Source organism: Ylistrum balloti, unplaced genomic scaffold (assembly GCF_031769215.1).
Source record: "Ylistrum balloti isolate Yb309-2 unplaced genomic scaffold, AGI_CSIRO_Ybal_v1 Utg369938, whole genome shotgun sequence".
Taxonomy (NCBI): domain Eukaryota; kingdom Metazoa; phylum Mollusca; class Bivalvia; order Pectinida; family Pectinidae; genus Ylistrum; species Ylistrum balloti.
In genome coordinates, this window is record NW_026782047.1 from 1,809,828 (window position 1) to 1,826,680 (window position 16,853).

Here is a 16,853-nt window from a genome sequence, read left to right on the forward strand (position 1 = left end):
TCAGACGATCGAAATGTTTCTCGCCATTTTTATTGCTGTTGTCTGCGCTAGTGTAGAAGGTTCTTCTTCTAATTATAATACTTTCATCTTTTGTCTGGTCATTTGAATTAATGTTTGACATTCGTACAACGACCTACTTATTCCGACATAATTTTGTTTTTGTTTTTTTTTCGCAAAACAAACGCGTTTTGTAAAGTAAATGAGTAGTAATATGAAATGAGTAAAACAGAATCTATTTTACATCATCAGCTAAGTCGCCATGGTTTCAGCGGTATGAGGAGTTTTTCACGGAGGTATTGCCTAACAATGCTACGCTGAATGCATTATGGAAAGAACATGTGGCCTCATATCAGCGACAGGTACGTATCTGATACAGAACAAGATGAGGCGTAAACGACACACAAGGTTAGTTCTCCGAAACAGTGAAACGTAAACGACACACAAGGTTAGTTCTCGGACACAACGAGGTGTAAACGACACACAAAATTAGTTTTCCGATACAATGATGTGTAAACGACACACAAAATTAGTTTCCGACACAATAAGGCGTAAACGACACACAGGGTTAGTTCTCCCCGACACAGTGAGGTGTAAACGATACACAAGGTTAGTTCTCGGACACAACGAGGTATAAACGAAACACAAGGTTAGTTCTCCCCGACACAATGAGGTGTAAACGACACACAGGGTCAGTTCTCCCCGACACAATGAGGTATAAACAACACACAATGTTAGTTCTCGGACACAATGAGGTGTAAACAGTGAGGTGTAAAAGACACACAAGGTTAGTTCTCCCCGACACAATAAGGTGTAAACGACACACAAGGTTAGTTCTCTCCGACACAATAAGGTGTAAACGACTCACAAGATACATGTAGCATACATATATGTATATTTATAAAGCATGGTGGAACATATTACCTAAATGAATAAACCGGAATTAAATACTGAAACAACGGATGAGAATGTTAGGGAATTTAAAACATTGGGCTACTTGATGAATCAAGCTGATTTGATTTCAGGAGAGAGAGATAAGCTTCTCAATTCCACACTTTGACTGCCACCTAAATCAACCGCACAGTGGAAATTCAGCTACTTCTGGTGAGTTAGACAACAGGTTATACATACAATTAAGAAATAGGTAGCTAAGTTTGTAAACAGTAATTAACAAAGTATTTATATGATAATACCAATTATTGTTTTACTGACTGTTGCGACTGAACTGATCAGAATCGTTAACTAAATCAAATGATCTGACCAAACGGAGACATTGTAAAAAGTTTACTTACCGAAATATAAGTTAATTTATGCCCAATAGTCAGAAGTCGGCTGTTTTCTTTCGTCGCTATATTGGTTCGATTGTATGTGGCGTTTGAACGTTTGAAAGAGTCAGTATTGCAAAACTTCTATACGACCATGATAAAACGGATAAACTTTCGATTTTTTACAACTTTTTTTTGTTCGATCACTTTATTTAATTTATAAAAATAAAATATTTACAATCAAATTATTTTCGTTTTGATACAAAAACAGTTTATGGAAAATAACGTTCTGGTTCCGAATTCACGTTAGCACGTCGTCTGCTTCCTGGTTCAGGGTAACAAGATGGCGGCATTGAGAGGTTTTGCATCGATGCAGAATAATGAATCGACAACAAAATGTTTGTTGATCAGAGGTATTTTCACTTTAAGAAAATGTGTTATATTAGGTAGGATTCAGTTAGAAGTGGCAAACTATGACGTGGTGACCAGTTACAACTCAAGAATTAGAAACTCATCTGGGATATTTTTATCATGTTCCAAAAATCGTTTCCTAACACAGAGTTTTACATATGTTTATCTTGTATCAAATGTTTCACCCCGACCACAGTATCATGTGTTACATAACTCCAGTAATACACAGTTACATAGTCATACTTATTTACATTGTGTAAATATGTTGGGAAATTGATGGCGTTGTAGGGTCTGTTGAAAATTGTCGACTTCTATAGTCGATGACTGTTTATGGTCTACATCCGAGTCACGCAATCACTATTTTGGAAATAAGTATATATTTCTCATTGCCATGTCTACAGTCCATAGACTACATCCGGGTGACATAAAGGTAGTGGCAGCCATGGGTGATTCCTTAACGGTAAGTACTCATACTTGCATGATGAAATCCTTTGGGCTTTGATCTGTTTGGTTTCTGATGATCGTATATCAAGCGTTTCACGCGTTATACATATCTTATAGATTAAATAGATAAGTTTACATCATGTCCAATCCCTTGTCTGCTAAATGCATAAGTTATACATAACTGCAGCAAACATTGCTGAAGTTGTTAGCTTCATCTACGTCAGGATACTTACAACTGAACCTATATTTGAACTTATTCTAGGCTGGTAACGGTATCCTGGCAACCAACGTCATCGGTGACTTATTGGAATATAGAGGTCATTCATGGAGGTGAGTCTTGAAAATTCAGCAAGAATGCCAAAGGAAATATTCTTCAAAAGGTGTGCATTGCGTTATATTGATGAAATCCTGGAAACTACTTGGAATCAAGTTTTTCTTTTGTGGACTAAATGAAACGTTGTAATATTACAAACTACACAAATACATTAAAATTTGCTGACGCACATTGTTTGAGAGTTAGCCCTCCAAACCTCACGACATCATGATATTGATACACGCAGTGAAACATAACACGAACGATGGGATTATCGGAGAATTATAAGAAAATGGCAAATATTGCTTTACTGATTTGTCTTCTATTCTCGAATTAAAGTAGAATGCATGCTTTGTTTATAACATTTCACCCAGTATTTCAACTGTATATATAAATATGTAATACAAGTATATAAAACGGTAAAGATACATTCGAAACTCGTTATCTCGAACTCTTATAACTCGAAGACCCCGTTTAATTCGATGCATTTCGTCGGTCCCTGCCTAACTTTACACAAAACATTCGAACTCATTTAAATAGAATACTCAGTTATCTCGGGATTTTTTCCATTGTTCTGCTGAGTTCGAGATAACGAGATTCGAATATGTATTTTAAAAAAATGATAGAGTATATACAAGCATTATATACTTATATATTGTTTGCATAGAAATACGTTAGATTTACGTAGATAGATAATGATGATTGGATTAACATTATCCAGAAATGTGATTTTTTTTTTCAGTATTGGCGGAGATGGCGTACTCGAAGAGGTTTTAACATTCCCAAGTAAGTCAAACATCACCCGTTCCTCCTCAGAGGAATATCACATATATCGAAGAATATTATCGACAGAATACAGTATTTCCGGTTTTTACATGTCACATGTACTTGTCCTACCACTTATGTCAAAGAGATAATATCAACTGTTTCCCTGTGTGATAAATTGCCGTGACGTAATGATGAATGATCTACTGGTTCTATCTTGCCATGTACGTGTTAAATAGTTTGTGTGATGCAGCCGCTTGCAAGTTAGCAGAAACATCACTACTAAAAAGTATCATTCTGTAGATGTCACAAACACGTTTCTTGCTTAAAGTTTTAGAGACGTGTTATTCTGAAGGTCTCCTAAAGTAGTTTGGTAAATAGCTGTGTGGAAATGAATATGTTGTTAATATAATTAATAATTTGGTAGATATCTTTGTAGAGATGTACTATTTTGTAGATCTCTTAAAGAAGTTTGGTAGATATATTTGTGGAGGAGATGTATGTGTTATGATGTAGATATCCTGAAGAAATTTGGTGGATATCTGTATGGATACTCGGAGGGAATTGCCAAGAGAAACCTGACAGGTGCTAATCTGAACGTCGCTAATCCTGGAGACGTGGCCTCGTATGTACAGTTGTAACACAACTTCCTGTAAACAAAGCAAAACTAAATATATGTTAATGTTTCTGACATTTGTTTTCCTTTAGTAGTTAAGTAAAATCTGTCAAAAGATTCAAATATGTTGTTAATATGTTAATGCAAGAATGTTCGTGAAATGTACTGGTTTAAAATGTATGTTAATTGAAGTAGAGGGTTTGAATATCATGCTGTCGACGTTTGTACTCACAATCATAGTACTGTAACTACACACTGATTTCTATACCATTATTAGGAATATGCCAGAACAAGCTCATCTCCTAGTAGCCAGAATGAAGAATAATGCTAACGTCCGTATGTCGGATGACTGGAAGGTGGTGACGATGTTTATTGGCGGAAACGATCTCTGTGACTACTGTTCTAATCCGGTAATAACACATTTAAACAACAATCTGTCACCAGATAGCGTACACAGTTAATATGAAGCCAATTCGGGCGAAAGATAAAAAGAATGGCGCCTGTTAGAACGCCATGAATATATATCCGAGAACGGTTGTAATAATATCGTTCCTCGTGTCATCATAAATATCAATTGCATGAAATACATTCTAGTACAGTCACAAGTCGATATTTCATTAACAATGATCGGCTCTCGATAAGATTTCACAAAACCGCCAATGTAGTTTTAATTGAATGAATAAAGTTTTCGTGTCGTGGAATGGACTGATGTGAAAATAGAACAACTACGGAAATTATAAATGGAAGTCAATCTTGACAACATTTTGTTTGCAACGGATTCTGCGTTTGAAATTTGGACTGTCAGGTCGAGGTCTAAGCCCTACTGTAGAAGACGAAGTTGACAAACTTGGTAACCAAGTAAATTATGGCGATAGTAACGATATTGTGGCAAAATTACATGTTTAACAATAAATTTGTTCTGTCATAATTTGATAGTTTGTAAAGTTACTTATTTTTTGTGAAGGTCTTACTTGCGGAGATAGAATGATGGTTTTAGTCTGTGAACGCAGAATTCCAAATAAACAATTTCAACAAAACGTCAAGGAAATATATATTCTGAACCTTTACCACCTATACCACATACGGTATTGTTCCCATGAAAGTATTGTCTGATTTAAATTGCAAAGGTTTGAGATAACCAGTCCAAAGAAGTCGTTCTTTCCTGCCATTTTTATCTTTTTATCTGACTAATCAACACATGCCATTAGATGTCCACTCGGTTGATATTTAAAACAAAATCTTTTGATTATGAGGAACTAAATGTCCAAAGAGTATATGAATCAAAGTTACATGCAGTCATGCTAGTCATTAACAGCAGTAATAAAGATATACTCTTTCGCAGGTTCAGTACAGTCCAGATAACTACGTAAATCACATCCGGGAAGCTTTGGACTTCCTGAAAGCCAACCTACCAAAGACATTTGTTAATGTCGTCAGTATATTTGACATAGCTCCGATTGCGTCCATGGAGAAAGGTTTCATCTGTTCTGTAGTGCACACGTAAGTATATTAAGTTCTGGTGGTAAAGTGATAATTTCGGAATGAGATCCATCAGTGATGATTTCTGTTTGTGGTTATTGTGCATAAGATAAATATTGATATACCAATACTTCGAATTTAAACATCAGGCACTATACAGGAAAACATTCTCCATGTTGATATATAGTCAGCCAAATTATTGCTGAATTATCAATTTATGAATTGTAACCACAAAGACACAAGAATGAAAATGTATAAAGTATTAGAAAAGTCCGATAATTGAAAGTCACTAATGTTATTATCTTACAGCAAATATTTCTTTGCATGCTTACTGTTTTCTAGATTCGTATGTGAGTGTGGCCAAGAGCCCACAAACGGACCAATGTTGAGGCAGGTCACGCATGCGTATCAGAGAGGTGTAGAAGATCTCATCAACAGCGGACGCTACGATACCAGTGACGATTTCACAGTTGTCGTTCAGCCATTCTATAAACACACAGAACCTCCCAAACTGGTAGGTGTTACAGGAAATATCGGCTCTTGGGGCAGCCAATTATCATCCAAATCTGGTAGGTCTCACAAGTAATCTTGCCTTTCGGAGCCCACAATTATTCACTCAAACTTGTACGTCTTACAATAATAATTGTCCTCAATAATTTTTTTAACATCGGTGTTTTGTTTTTCTGTATGATAAATAAGGCAATTATCAAGTACAAGTTGTACATCACACACCAATTAACAAAGGAGTTTAATTTCTAAGTAAAATGTGATCTTTTGCATGTGATACATGTTGGTCATCATTTCAGGACTCCACGGGGAAGATCGACATGTCCTACTTCAGCCCTGATTGTTTTCATTTTAATCACAAAGGACACTTCGCGTCAGCTATCTCCTTGTGGAACAATATGGTACGAACCTGACAATACTTCGATAATTCTATTTCCTATTTTTGTTTTTCAGCCCTACTTCATTTAATACGGAAAATTCATTCCTACTTCATTTAGTACGGAATATTCAGTCCTACTTCAATTGATATATATATTTTTTAATTTTCAAAATGTCATGAATCCTAAACCAAAACACACTGCAAGCGGAATTTTCAATGCATCACAGTGACATAATCACTATCTAGGTCCTCCCACCACTCTGACAATGAAGCCTGTATTTGGAAAGTGGTAAATTCATATTTTAATTAGCTTGGATGGGACGTTTAGCTCGATTCATCGACACGAAGAATCGCTGTATTTGAACATATTATGGAACAAAAGTCAAACAAGTGAATTACACTTTTCAATACAAATTTAGATTTGGATACAGATGAACTAAACTGCATCATACAGCTGTTTCGTCCTACTTGGTCCCATTTTTGTTTTTTAAATTTAAGGAGTCGACAGAGGAAAATCAAAATCGGGTAAATACTAGTAATTGATCGGATAATTTCAGAAGGAATGTCAAGTACATGTGAATATGCTGAACGGTGCCACAACGTGGCATGTTGATTACGGCAAAACTCGGGGACCAAAAGTTCATAAGCTGTGTCTATCACTTGAAATCTGAAAAAAAACTAAATGTATTTGAAATGTTTTTGTTACTACAGCTGGAGGCGCCATCCGTGAAACAGCAGGAATGGTATCTCAACCAACCTTTCCATTGTCCCCTTATTCAGGTACGCCTAGAAACACCACGTAATTACTAAACTAACAGAAACTACGACGGTCTTTACTTATTTAGATACTCGTCGCTAAAAAGTTTGTAAGAGACAAACTGTACGAGGTTTTAGCAAGAATTCTAACAAAACATCATTACGATTAGCTGAAATGTGTGTCCTAAGAAACAAACCAAGAAAAATTGTACAAGAATTGGTATGGAACTTCTAAAACTACTTTTATTTAAACAGGTGCTTATATAGTTTTTTATTTTCGAAAAGTGTTCTTTCTCGTCAACAATGCTGTATTAAAATATATGCATATATGACCTCCCTGCCTAAGGACGTAACAATGATAAAATAAATTCCTATGGCAATCCGAAATATTACTTCTTCCATTACCTTTAACGTCACGTATTCTTCCTTATTTCAGTCTTACAATCCTTCTGGGTTCTTCACTACGTACAAAAACTGATTCGTTCCTCAGAATGTTTGACTTCATGAAATAAAATATTTTATGGGCTATTGTATTTGCCTTCTTCGTGGAATAAGCTGCGTTCTTGAACACTATTTTAGCGGATCGGCATTACTACCTGACAAGAATTTTAAAAAATGTAAACATGTCAACACTGTCTCAATTCAAACGATATATCGATGATACGTGGGTGAAAATCAGATTTACACTCGTCTGAAACTCATGGACAGGTGAATGATAATAAGACCAGGTGTTCTGGAAGGGTAAACATCATCTGCTTCATCGCTGACCCTCGCCATGTATACATATATATGTGACATATGAGGAGTATGTTTACATACAGGATACCTACAACTGACTTGTTACATAGTGGAACTAACATCAGTTTTCTTTTCATATCGGATTCACAACGAAACCACTGGACGGATGTCCAAATAGAACAACCACCATGTTTATATTTTTACAGAGATAAAATGAATAGAGTCGCTATGCAGATGGATATTCGATGAAACCAACTGCTATTACGACAGGCGTAAAAACGATGTTGTCCGTGCCCTTCTTCAGATGATGTTCATGTTACGCATTCGTATAAAAGAAAAGACCTGTCTCAGAAAATTTACAGTAAATCTATTGTAGCGTACCGGAATATTTTTGAAATATAATAACATAAGTCTTACTTTTGAAACAATATGCATATCAAAAGTTATAGACAATCTACAAACTGTAGTTTTGTCCATACATTATAGTTACTTTGAATTTTTTATTACGTGAGTGGTAAAAATATCTAAAATTTGTGTTCATTTTCTATGAGTTTTTATGAAACTCGAAGTTGTTTTTTCTTGTTTTGAAATGTGTATTGCAATGATAAATAAGGTAGTTATGCGACAAAACACACTGTTTAATTGTTTCAAGGATTGGAACACTGAAGGACCTAACGAGGACACATTTATTATGACGAGATGAAAGGATCTATTGTTAACTAAGACCTGAAGAAAACATGATACGCAAAGACAATACAGAGTAAAACTTTATTGATAAACGATTAACATATAATCAAGCTGAATTCAAGCTTGTTGCTAAATATGGACCGGTTCTGACTCCCTGTGAAAGAAAATGAAATATTTCAAGAGATCAACAAACACCTTTCTTCACCAAAATTATTTTAGATACAATTCAACCAGATAATAGCATTCATTATATTGACCTACATATTCCGTAAAGTATTATTAGTAGGTGCAAATTTGTAATGATAGCATTCGTATACTCTACAACATATCGGGATATTTTTACTCCGTTGTCGTCTGAATAAAGCTGTGTACTATCTTATAATGGTGTTATTGACAGTTATTCAATACAATTAAACAATTTTATATGGAGAATTACATGTAATATATAATAGTATTTGTAGTTCAGATATGATAATTGTTTTCTACTATCCTGAAAGATACATATGGAATTCAAACCGTCTCGTGACTCCCTCGAAATATACATTGTATATCAGTTGTAATTCAATCGATTGGTAAAATTACAACAATTCGCAATAAAGTTCATTTAAGTATTCTAAACACGAAAACTACGGTGTGTAGCGCTGTTCACTATGTGTATATATATATGTGTGTGTGTATTTGTATATGTATATTACCAGTGTCTGTATTCCAGGGCAGTAGAAAGGTTCGTTCAAATGCCATTCTTGCTTCTTCTCTGAATAACTCTCAACCTGCAACCAACAAAAGATATACTTATCTTAGTCCAAAAACTAAAAATTGTTATTACCGTTTTTCATGTCAAATTCTTTCAATTTTTCAGAATGTACTGTAATCACATCCATTTTAGGTAATTCTAAAATCAGAGAATAAGTATTTTACAAATTGTTTTTAAAAAAGTATTACGTTTTTTCCTTTGTCATTGTCATTGAAGATTCAGAATCCCTGTTAATGACAATTTGATTTGAACCCGTGTTAATGATTTTTTGATTAGCAAGCATATTGGCGAAACGGTCCACGCTGTATCTTTTTATATATATCTTCTCTTTCACGAGAATATTATTTTTTATTAATGAAAATAAGTTGTTTCAAATACGGAAGAAAAGATAGAATATTTAAAAAAAGAAAAAAAATATATGTGGCATTGCTCATTTGTTGGTCTTTGTGCAAAATAATACTCCAAATAATGTTTCATGACTTTTTATGTTGATATAAGTGAATTATAACAATTTACTGTGGGTCAGTGTGAAACTTCTCCTTTGTTCATATTTCCTTAAGTTGACTGTCCATGATATTTCCAGACCGTTTCGAATCTATGTTCATTTCCGAATGTTATAAAGCAAAGGCTTCATTCAACTGTCAATCATTTTTATGAACAATACCAAGTAATCAATTGATGAGCTTCAATCTGTAGCATGACAACTTTTGACAGAAATAATATGGAAGAGTATATAAACACTGTTTTATATCGGTCATTAAAACGTAAAAACGGAAGACATGTATTTCTACGGACACCGAGATATTTCTGTGTGATTGTGGTTTGTTGCATTGACATCACGCTTTACAGTTCTAAAGTAACATTTTAGTTGATTTGTTTCTAGTGTTTTTTGTTTCATTGGATTCATCTTGGACTGTTTGAAGCTCAGAGGAAAAATTATACATACCACATGTAAGTACCTACTGAACTGTGTTTTCCGATATGAGTGGTATTATTTTGCAGAACGTCCTAACAATAGCTTTAGTCATTTAAAGACAGGGTGCTGGTGTGAACACAAAGACACTTAACTTACGCTGACAGAGCAAGCTAACTAATGCCATTAGTGTTTGGAGTACTTTAGGGAATGTCCCTGAAGTCGATGACATCTTACGGTCATCGTGTCTAACTTACTTGGAATATTCGATTTTAAACAGCTACATACTGTAAATCACTTAGATTTAGCGATTAGTAAATTTCGCAAACTTACCCCTACAGACATTTTCGCGAATACATGGTTTCACGAACGATGATCAAGAAATGACTTTAAAATTGCGAATGATGAGCTATCAGAGCCTGCCATCCAGAGTTATTTAATTACAAAAAGAATAACGAGGGTTTTGAATTTGCGATTATCTCTCCTCGTGTAAATAAATGCCACGCGAAATGTAAATGATTTACAGTAACCTGTATATCCGGTTAGCGCCCCCTATAGTGCCATGTCAACTAACGATACGAAAGCCAAATGACAATTTCATTTCATACAAATTTGAAAATATCTGACCATATTGTTCCATAGAGATAGGGCAGATGCAGCATGCCCCTTGGCGTTGAAGTGGAAACAATCCGGAGAGAAATAGGTCAGGTCTATTTCGCCAGACTGAAATCACAAATTTGTGTTAAACAGGTAACGTAAGTCAGAACAACGTCGTAAAATATCAATAAATTATACAGGAAAGATATTTCAGGTTGAACACTGATTGATATGATCCATAAAAACAGGTGTCATGCTAGCTGGCTACCTTTTAGACGAGGGAGTATGTTATAGGCAGTTAGGAATTATTAACTACTTTCCGTGACATCTTAACGCATTCACTATCCGTTTTGTGGTAATGGAAATTTGTCATAAATGTGATCGGAGATGATAGCCCTGCAAGGTTTCAGAGTAAAAATAGTAGTCATATCCCTTTAATTTATTACGCATACGAATAAATGTTGAATAGAAATAGTTTGAGGTAATGTACACCAGCTTTCAAATTATTCATATAAAGACATCCGGGGTCAATGTGTATTTACATACCTCCGTGCTTTTTGGTGGGACGGTGTTACTAAAGAAGGGCTGGATAACAGCGGTGAAGTCATCTCGTGTATCGTATCTGCCGCTACTGATAAGAAGGGTGGTTTCCATCTGGTACGCAACACTTGCATCATATAACAAGTCTGCATTACCTTTGTCCTTACCACAGGCACAGACGAGGCTGCAATGGGGATCAGAAATTAAAAGTAACAGTTTTTTTGAAATGAGGAAAGAAAATATAGATAATAAAATACAAAATTAGAAAATGAACTATACGTGAAACAAAGGAAGACAATGTGTAATAGACGATGCATATTAACGTGAAGCATTTCAGCTTTACATATTAATAAAGAAAGCATTGCTCCTTACAAAAAATGTTATAAATATTGGAGCGGTTTTTATAAAGGATGTGAATTATACAAATCATGTTGCTGTACAAATAGCTTTTCATGTGACATAAATTCGAAAGTTACAAATTGTGTTGTTATCACAAATTGTGTGGTGAACGTGTATTAGTGTAATAATAATAATAATAATAAATTCGCGAAGAAAGTCTATATTTAAAACACCGACATACACGTAGCAAATTAACTATTTTTCCTTAAATCTTAAAACTGAATTCCAGTAGGAAACTACATATAATACATCAATATTGTATCGTGTAGAAAATGGAAAATACATTGTTGTTACAAAATATCATTTGCAATACTAGCACATAAAACTGTATGTGAACACTTATAGAGAACTTTTGTTTTGCATGTTCCTTACAGAAACCTTAAGAGATGCTATGGGTCTGATATGCGAGGATCTGGAAAGTCAAGAAAACCAAAAAACAAACAAAAAACGAGACAATAAAACTACTAACAAATGGGAGGAAACATATATACATTTGTATATAGAGAGGGAGACTATGTGGATTTTAAATACCCGGTACAGGACAGTTTTTTTTAGTACGGCACGTATGCATGACATACATCACATCCCAGAAAAAATATCGAAACTCTATTAAAATAAACGAACTTACGTGTGGGCAAGGTTACAAAAGAAACCGCCGTCCATAGCCGCGATCGGTGCGATGTCGAAGATTAGAACGACATTCACGAATGTACGTGCAAGGTTGTCGTGAAGAATATCCAGTGCCTCGGCAATGTGGTTGGCGTAGTTAGCGGCACTAAATTTAACCTAGGGTGAAGGTCACAATTACTATTCATAGAAAAAATTGTCCGCTATCGGCCTGCTCCATTCCATGGGGGTATTTTGATATGTTTTAATCATGTCATGGTTTCAGGATTGTAGTCTAAGATAAAGGTCATCGATGCTATTTTTAGAAAATCTTTGGCAGCAATTTAGCGGCTTCATTTCTTGAAGGATGTTTGTTTTAAAAAAAACAATGCTATTATTTACTTTTATTAAATGACGGTTAACAGAGTATTTTCAAATTTAATTTTAGACTGCTTCTGAAAGATTCGGATGAATAACTTACTGGGTCAATACAGAACTCGCACATGTCGTTACCACCTATGAACAGTGTCACCAGTTTCCAGTCTGTTGCGGCGTTGATATTAGGATCTGCATTGATTCTACTGACTAACATCCTGGCCTGGTCAGGCAAGTCTCTATAAGAAAACAATCAACTTTGTGTTATATGATACAACTGAAAAGCTATCATTTATCAAATATATTTCTATAATATTTACATATATTTCTGTTGTTACATCATTATTCAGTTCGCCATTATTTAGGAAATCGGGTGGCCCAGTGGTTGTGCGATCGACATTGCCTTTGGCGTCAAATTCCTCAAATTGGTATGTGGTCACCTGACCGACCACGTGGATTTCCTCCGTTATTCCGCTTTCCTCCCAATGCCAGACCCAATAAAGGTCAAAGAAGTGGATCACTTGTTTCTATGACAACCCAGGTTGTCATTTATTCACGGAGCAATGTTGATCATTTACTTAACCAAATTATGTAAGGTAAATAAGATATCTAACTTATTAATTATATATTCTATTTTAAAAAATATATATCTTATTTAGTTAAGAACATATATTTTTAGTTCGTAAGACATCTAATATCTTATTTATTAAATTAGATAATTACCTCATTATATTTTCTTTTTAAGATATCTGATTTGTTGAATGAAATATTTTATTATCATTACTGGATCGAATACATAAACATATGAATAATAAATCACTTGTCTTGTATATTTCACAATTGATGTAAAATAAATACAGTTTATATTTCTGATTTCAATATCCTGACATATTTGTCATCTTGTTTGTCACTGATAATAAGTGTACTGGGTCCGAATTGTAAACGAATTCTACCAAGATCCGTATGTTTAATATATTCAATTTTATTCATCAATGATAATCGAGATAATCAGATTGCTGACGTATATGTAAACCGTTAGCTGTAACCAAGGATACGTACGCTGCGATACTTCCCGTGACGGCTACATTCAAATGTGCGCCTGCGCTGTTTACATTTCCGGTGCCAGTTGACCATCCACGAACGTTTGGGTTGTATAGTTTCAGGATATCTGAAATGACGGAAAATGCTGAATAACCTTAAAATGTTTCAGGAATATCTGTTATCATTGACAGGAATACCTAAAGTTTTACCTATAACAACTACAATGTATGTCAAAAAAGTGCAACTAGTGTCAGTTTACATCTCCGTGATACTGATGAAATGAAATGAAATAAATATTCATACTTACTCGGCAAGGTAAGTCGACTATTTAAGTTGCCGTCTCCTCCAATACTGTACAGAATAGCGTAATTCTTTTTAATTTACAGTTAGCATATACTTCTTAACAAGCAAAACAACTTTTTCTTTACACAATTGCAATATCTGAAGTAGTGACTTGTAATATAGAAAAAAAAGACTTGCTCCTCTTGCACATATATACACATCTTCATCGATAGCCAAAAGATACACTTATGTACGTGTGTTGTACCACTTACCTCCAAGAGCGCCCCCTATATTCAGTGAAATCTCCAATTATGGTGAGAGCATCGATACCGTTTCCAGCCTGAAAACACAATATCGATTAAGATTAAATAAATGATAGATTCTTAGGCATTTTTAATTAGTCATTCCTGATGTGAGAAAGAAAAAAAGACCAAAACCGATATTACGTCAATACATTACAATACATGAGCAGAATTTTATAGGAAAAATAACGTTATCATACTTCATGAAAGATAACAAAAGTGAAAAATTTTAAAACAATTTGAAAAAAAAATGAAATTTCTAAGTTCAAGGGACGTTCCTCTGTAAAGTATTAAAGTACACATTTTAAAGTTCAATAGTTTAGGCCAAAGTTTCTCACATGTAAGTCAAATGCCACGTTCAAGGTCACGTGGTGAAAACTTTTGGTAGCACGGGAATGGTGTAAGCACAAGGAACACATATGCCAAATATGAAAGCCCTACCTCTTATGTTGCAACATGCATAGTTAAAGTTGACAACAGACAAACAAACAGACAGAGAGCAAAAAACAATACGCCCCGGTCTTTCTATCCGGAGGCATAAACATATCCAATAAAAATTTAATGATGGTCTTACCGTGAGTGAATCACCCATAGCAGCTACCACTTTAATATCGGAGGGGTGTAATTCATGTACTACAACAACAATGACAGTAATTAGACATCTGCCATGTGTATATAATTAACAAGAAAGACACTTGTTACCAATAATCTGTTTCGTATGGTATCAATACTCCAATATTTATGTGTATGATATCCAACACCAATATTTGGCATAAAATGTCACTTCTACTCCAGAAATACAAACGTAAAGTTCCTCATGCTATTGTGTTTAAACTAAAATATCCATCTCGAATCATTCCTTCATTCTGAAATTATAATTAAATATACAAATTTATGTATTACATGGTGTCATGCAGTTTTGGCTGCTCCCGCAGACACAAAAAATCCCCAACAAAACAGCTATCAAACTATTTCGAATGAAAATCGGTACCTACCACTACGCGGCGCTATGTTGAGTGAGGATGTCCCTGTACTACATGTAAACGATGGAATAGGATATGTAGCTTTCTTAGAGTGCTGTAGAAAGTCAAACATTTCTTTTGTTAAAGTGAAGACGATAAACAGTGAATAAACAGCTTAACTCAGAACAAAAACAAGTGATGATGAAACAAAGTCATGGCGAACCGAAACAATATTGCTATTGCTGTCTTTGTCTGTATACAGTACTGTAATCGTTTTTAAAATGTTCAGAACTGACCTTGATTTCATATTGTGCCACGTGGTCCTTCCACATCTGCAACAAAGTGCTGTTGTTCGGAACCGTCTCGTTATAGAATTTCACATAACGCTCATACCAAGTAGATGCTACAACACAATATAAGCTTCACATGATTTCCCGATCGCATATAAATATATACATCATCACAAAACAATCACATATAAGCTGATCGTTAATGCTACGATATATATATTTACATAAAGTATACATGGTCAGTGTCTTAAAATGAAAGCTATATTTTGGCGAGGGTGAAAAAAGAAAAAAGTGGCAAGCCTCTAGCGATCCACTTTTGTCTTTCTGTCCCGAGCCAAAACACAGATTATATTTTAAGACATTGATCATGTATTCTCTTTGGTTGAAAGTCAGACTATTGAAACAAACGGATTTGTTGGTCAATATAGGTTTACCCTGACATTGACGTTACGCTGAATTTTGCCGAGGAGTAATTATGTCGAATTACCGCAAGTGCTAAAATGCAACTGTTTTCCGTCACTGCTGAATACAACAAAATATATGTCGCAGGTGTATTCCGACAATGGTTATATATATAATTTTCATTAATAATATATATAAAATATAGTTACTGACGATACGCAAGTGATAATATAAAGAAAATTGTTAAAAAAACACACAAGAAAAAGTTAAGTTAGTATTTTGTATAACGTTTTCACAGCTTAGCTGCTCCTCAGTGCAATGCAATTTTCTTTATATATATATATACATATATATATTATTAATGAAAAATTCAAATATCGCCTTGGCCGAGTGGATATTTCATCACGTGGATACTGTGATAAATAAACCCTTGATTCCTATATAGATAACGGTACCTACAAATCGATGTCATAGGATCCAAGATGATTTTTTCACTGACATGTAAGAAACACCATTGTATCAAGCTCAGTGATGTAATAATGATTTTGATGTAAAATTGTTAGCGTCGTTGCATAGCACGAACGTTTTCATTATCAATTCACAGCTTCTCGTGTCGCGAAGACTTTAATACTGTCACAGATATCTCGACAAGCTAACGATGTGCAATACCATAGAATGAACACTAAAAGCTCACGAAGCGCAATATGTCGTCTTTCAAGCCGTCATAGATGTAACTGGCTCAAGTGCCTTTTAACTGGCTTGCCGAACAATTACGGTGCAGCAACAGGGTCTCATTCGACTGCAAAAGTCCTTACTTTATCGATCAGTGGGGCGTCAGCGTTTTTTCTAACGTCGCGTGGAACGATATGTTATTGATCTACAACGACCTTGAAAGTCCCTTCGTCGACATTGAAGGTAATTTTAAAGCTCGACCTTGGCATTGTTTTATTACCTCTCGCGTTTTGCCGCCTGCAAGACCAGGCCCAGTGCCAGGCGGCGAGATCCGCTATGGACTTGCTTCGTCAAATTAATG

The 16,853-nt window shown here is 34.9% G+C and overlaps 2 protein-coding genes across 2 annotated transcripts; one reads left to right on the forward strand and one right to left on the reverse strand.

Annotated features, from left to right (window-relative positions):
* The first annotated feature begins 13 nt into the window (after positions 1–13).
* On the forward strand, positions 14–7,410 carry LOC132547236 (phospholipase B1, membrane-associated-like). Its single transcript, XM_060211002.1, has 13 exons — positions 14–59; positions 250–359; positions 1,023–1,101; positions 2,075–2,133; positions 2,380–2,447; positions 3,173–3,216; positions 3,712–3,820; positions 4,089–4,221; positions 5,154–5,311; positions 5,633–5,804; positions 6,097–6,198; positions 6,888–6,956; positions 7,369–7,410. Exons 1-13 carry the CDS (start codon positions 14–16, stop codon positions 7,408–7,410), a joined length of 1,191 nt encoding a protein of 396 aa, XP_060066985.1.
* Positions 7,411–8,463: 1,053 nt separating this feature from the next.
* LOC132547229 (phospholipase B1, membrane-associated-like) lies at positions 8,464–15,261 on the reverse strand. The gene is made up of 11 exons (XM_060210995.1): positions 15,162–15,261; positions 14,741–14,799; positions 14,137–14,204; positions 13,890–13,933; positions 13,601–13,709; positions 12,648–12,780; positions 12,189–12,346; positions 11,168–11,345; positions 10,652–10,747; positions 9,053–9,127; positions 8,464–8,511 (listed from the first exon to the last, which is right to left on the reverse strand). The coding sequence occupies exons 1-11, from the start codon at positions 15,259–15,261 to the stop codon at positions 8,464–8,466; spliced, it is 1,068 nt and encodes a 355-aa protein (XP_060066978.1).
* Between the last annotated feature and the right edge of the window lie 1,592 nt (positions 15,262–16,853).